The sequence below is a fragment of the Brassica napus genome, chromosome C4, assembly GCF_020379485.1.
Source record: "Brassica napus cultivar Da-Ae chromosome C4, Da-Ae, whole genome shotgun sequence".
In the NCBI taxonomy this organism is placed as follows: Eukaryota; Viridiplantae; Streptophyta; class Magnoliopsida; order Brassicales; family Brassicaceae; genus Brassica; species Brassica napus.
The window spans coordinates 58,975,327-58,979,475 of NC_063447.1; the positions used below are offsets into that span (position 1 = coordinate 58,975,327).

Genomic DNA, 4,149 nt, shown 5'->3' on the forward strand with positions numbered 1-4,149 from the left:
TTTCCGTCGGTATTTTATCTACCCGTCGGAAATCCGTCGGTTTTTTAATATTGGCGGTTTGCCGAAATTTTGCGCGGTACAGCTTGACCCGGGTAATTTTCTAAATATCGACGACCTTATCCGTCTGTTCTTCGTCGGTATAGTTAATTCCGTCGGTTATTTGTCGGAATATTCCGACGAGATACCGACGGATTACGGTTTAGAGTTTACACAGGGTGTCGGAATTATTTATATTTGTTGTACGACTTTCTAAAACCGATATATTATGTTATATAATCATAAAACATTCTCAAAAAATGTTCTAAATTTATTTGAGTGCTACAACTTCTGAGAACTGGCACAAGCCAACTTAAAAGTGTATGATGTTGTTCGAACGGTTTTGATTGATTGATTATATACGGTTTTGATTGAATGATTATATATATGTCATGTTCAAAGTTTTAAAACTGTGAGAATACAATGGGTAGATTTGTTGTCTGGTGTTATATATGATATTTAATACAACTGCAAAAAAAATCATACCGGTAAAAAACCGAAACTCTAAATTGATAATGTCCGTCGGTATTCCGTCGGTATATACCGACGAACCCCTAGGATTTGAGGGGTGCGTCGGAAATGCGTCGGTAAATACCGACGGAATACCGACGAGCCCCTAGAATTTGAGGGGTTTGTCGGTATTCCGTCGGTATTTACCGATGCATTTCCGACAAAAACCCTTAAATTCTAGGGGTTCGTCGGAAATGCGTCGGTAAATACCGACGGAATACCGACGGACATTATCAATTTAGAGTTTCAGTTTGATGTTTTTTTTACAAATCTCACCATTGTATTCTCACAGTTTAAAAACTTTGAACATGACATATATATAACCATTCAATCAAAACCGTATATAATCAATCAATCAAAACCGTTCGATTTTTAAATCAACAAATCTAATTTATTTTTTTAATTTAAAATTATACAACGTTTCAAACCCATAATTTGTTTTTAGAAGAGATCTACAATGTTTAAAAGTAATTTGCATATACATTCATAAAAGAGTATCTACTCTGCATCTGAGGAATTATCTGATGATGAACATGATGAATCTGAATCGTCTTCGTCAAACTCTCCAATCTCGCCGTCCTCTTCGGTGAATTGTTGTTGTAGTGGATCAAATACTCCTTGTACTCGGCTTCTGGGATTTATTGACATGACAACGATCCAAGGATCGTTCCTTTGCCTAATCCGCGGATAACGAATATAGCAAACCAGAAAAATTATAAATTATATAAGTTGAAGTAATCATATATGATTACTTCCGATGGAAAATATATTTCAACATACATACCTGGTCAGCTTGTGAAGCAAGAATGAATGGATCGTAAAAATCCAGTCGTCGTCGCGAATGTACAGATGTAACACCGAATGCGTCAGTGCTTACTCCGCGACCAACAACGTTGTCGTACCACTCACAGTTGAAGACAATACATCTCATGCCAATCATTCCCGGGTACTGAATTTCTAATATCTCGCGTACGTTACCGTAGTACACATCGTCTCCGGATGACGAAAAAACCCCCACAATCAACTGTTCTCCTTACAGTATTTTCCTTAAGAACTCTGAATGCATATCCTCGTGTGCAATATCTCGGATATAACTTCGCAACAAACTTTGGACCACAAACTATCTCACGTAACCAATCTTTAGGTGGGTGCCCAATAGCTAAACAATGGCTTACCTATAAAAACAAAAAAAATGTTTTCGTTCATTAAAAGATAATAAGTAAAATGGTTAGTTGCCACTAATTACTGATTAGACACTTACATAATCAGAAAGCCATGTTGCAAAGTTGTTTTGCTTGAGTTGTTCAAGTTGTTCTTCGGTCGCATCCGGGTACTTTAAGCGCATCTCTGCCAAGTAAATACTGTAAAAAACACAAAATGTTAGATATGTTTCAAAAATATTGCAAATAATTCATATTTTTAAATCTATGTACCTCTCATATTCAAGAATGTCTTCGCAGTTTGTAAGCAAATATGTGTGCAAATGAGCATGCTCAGCCACGGTAAGTATCCGGTCCGTTGACTTTCCACTATGTCGTCCAATTTGTGTAAACATGTTTGGCACATAAACATAATAAGTTGTCCTTTCACCTCTATCATCATGCCGTGCAGGTCTTCGACTTTTTGTTCGAACTTCTGATGGAAAGTAGTATTCAGCAAAGTTTGAGGTTTCCTCATTGATGCACTGAGCCACTATTGATCCCTCCACCTTGCTTAAATTCTTGACCTTCTTCTTCAGATGAAACATAAACCGTTCGTACAAATACATCCACCTGTACTGCACGGGACCACCGAGTGCCGCTTCTCTCGCAAGATGAATAGCAAGATGCTCCATAACATCAAAAAATGATGGAGGAAATATCTTCTCGAGGTTGCAAAGGATCACCGGTATTTTAACTTCCAAATTGCGAATACCATCTGGTGTGAGTGATCTCGAGCATAAATCACGGAAGAAAGCACTTATCCCTACATACACGAAGAAAACAAATTCCATAAGCATATATATATATAAGCATTAAAAAATAATATGACAATTAATTTAACTATGTTAAATTTTAAAGTACCTGCGATTGCTTCGTGGACATTTCGTGGCAATAGTGCGGAAAACGCAAAAGGAAGGAGGCGCTGCATCATTACATGACAATCATGGCTCTTCAAGCCAGTAAACTTCCCTTCACTTTTGTCAACACAATTACGCAAACTTGATGCATAACCGTCTGGAAATTTAACACTGTGTGTTATCCAATCAAAAAACTCTTCTTTTGCAGTTGCATCCAGTCGATATATGGGAATAGGACCTTTACCGTGCTCATCAACATGAAGTTCGGGACGAGCACAAATATCAACCAAATCCAGTCTTGACTTCAAGTTATCCTTCGTCTTGCCTTGGACATCAAGGATGGTGTTCATCAAATTGTCGAAAAAGTTCTTCTCAATATGCATGACATCTAAACAGTGCCGCAACAAATGAGTCTCCCAATAGGGCAAATCCCAGAAGATACTCTTCTTATGCCAATTATGATTTTCCCCTACACCATAAATCGGTTCATGTCCGTTTCCACCCACGTCTGGCGTTCTATCTGCACCAAAATCTCTTAATTATTCCTTCAACTTTTTGCCACTTACTTCTTCAGGTGGACTGTCAAAACCCTCTTGTTCTTTGTAAACAATGTCTTACTCTTACGATATGGATGATCGTGTGGTAGAAATCTCCTGTGACAGTCAAACCAACACGTTTTCCGACCATTTTTTAGTTGGAAAGCATCTGTGTTGTCTTGGCAATAAGGACATGATAGCCTCCCATGCGTGGTCCATCCAGATAACATACCATATGCTGGAAAATCACTTATTGTCCACATAAGTACTGCTCGCATCTGAAAATTCTCTTTCCGCGAAACATCGTATGTATGAACACCGTGCTCCCATAATAATTGCAGCTCATATATCAATGGCTGAAGAAACACATCCAGTGATCTCTTAGGATGATCTGGCCCGGGAACGAGAATTGAGAGGAACAAAAACTCCCGTCGCATACACAAATGTGGTGGTAAGTTGTAAGGTGTCAAGATTACCGGCCACAATGAATATTGTCTTCCATGCTTTCCAAATGGGCTGAAACCATCTGTGCATAATGCAAGATACACATTTCTTACCTCAGATGCAAATTCTGGATATGTTGATTGAAAATGCTTCCACGCCTCTGCATCGGAAGGATGTGTTATCTCACCATTTGTTAAGTGCTCTGCATGCCATCTCATTGGTTCTGCTGTTCGTTAAGACTGATATAACCTCTTTAATCTTTCAGTCAACGGCAAATACCACATTCGTTTGTATGGCACCGGAACACTTCCAGTCGTATCCTGATAACGAGGTTTCCGAAAGAATTTACAATTCTCCCTGTTCTCATCTGCTCTCCAGTAAATCATGCAGTTATCGATGCATACATCTATCACTTGATATGGTAAGCCAAGACCAGCGACCAATTTTTGTACCTCATAATATGAGCCAGGTGCAAGATTATCTTCAGGAAGAACATCTCTAACAAAATCTGCAATCGCATCCACACATTCTTCAGCCAAATTATAGTCAGTCTTTAGCGCCATC

General features: G+C 38.6%; 1 protein-coding gene across 1 annotated transcript; it reads right to left on the reverse strand.

Moving 5' to 3' along the window:
- Positions 1-1,044: 1,044 nt before the first annotated feature.
- LOC106403292 lies at positions 1,045-3,130 on the reverse strand. Its single transcript, XM_048756081.1, has 5 exons — positions 2,610-3,130; positions 1,980-2,511; positions 1,808-1,907; positions 1,642-1,721; positions 1,045-1,222 (listed from the first exon to the last, which is right to left on the reverse strand). The coding sequence occupies exons 1-5, from the start codon at positions 2,986-2,988 to the stop codon at positions 1,045-1,047; spliced, it is 1,269 nt and encodes a 422-aa protein (XP_048612038.1). The 5' UTR covers positions 2,989-3,130.
- Positions 3,131-4,149: the final 1,019 nt, after the last annotated feature.

Excerpts from the sequence above, each read along its gene's own strand:
- LOC106403292 (XM_048756081.1), bottom strand. The coding sequence starts at position 2,988 with ATGCATATTGAGAAGAACTTTTTCGACAATTTGATGAACACCATCCTT. Across the intron at positions 1,908-1,979 it reads GACATTCTTGAATATGAGAG|TATTTACTTGGCAGAGATGC; the intron begins GTACATAGATTT and ends TGTTTTTTACAG. Across the intron at positions 1,722-1,807 it reads CAACATGGCTTTCTGATTAT|GTAAGCCATTGTTTAGCTAT; the intron begins GTAAGTGTCTAA and ends TTGTTTTTATAG.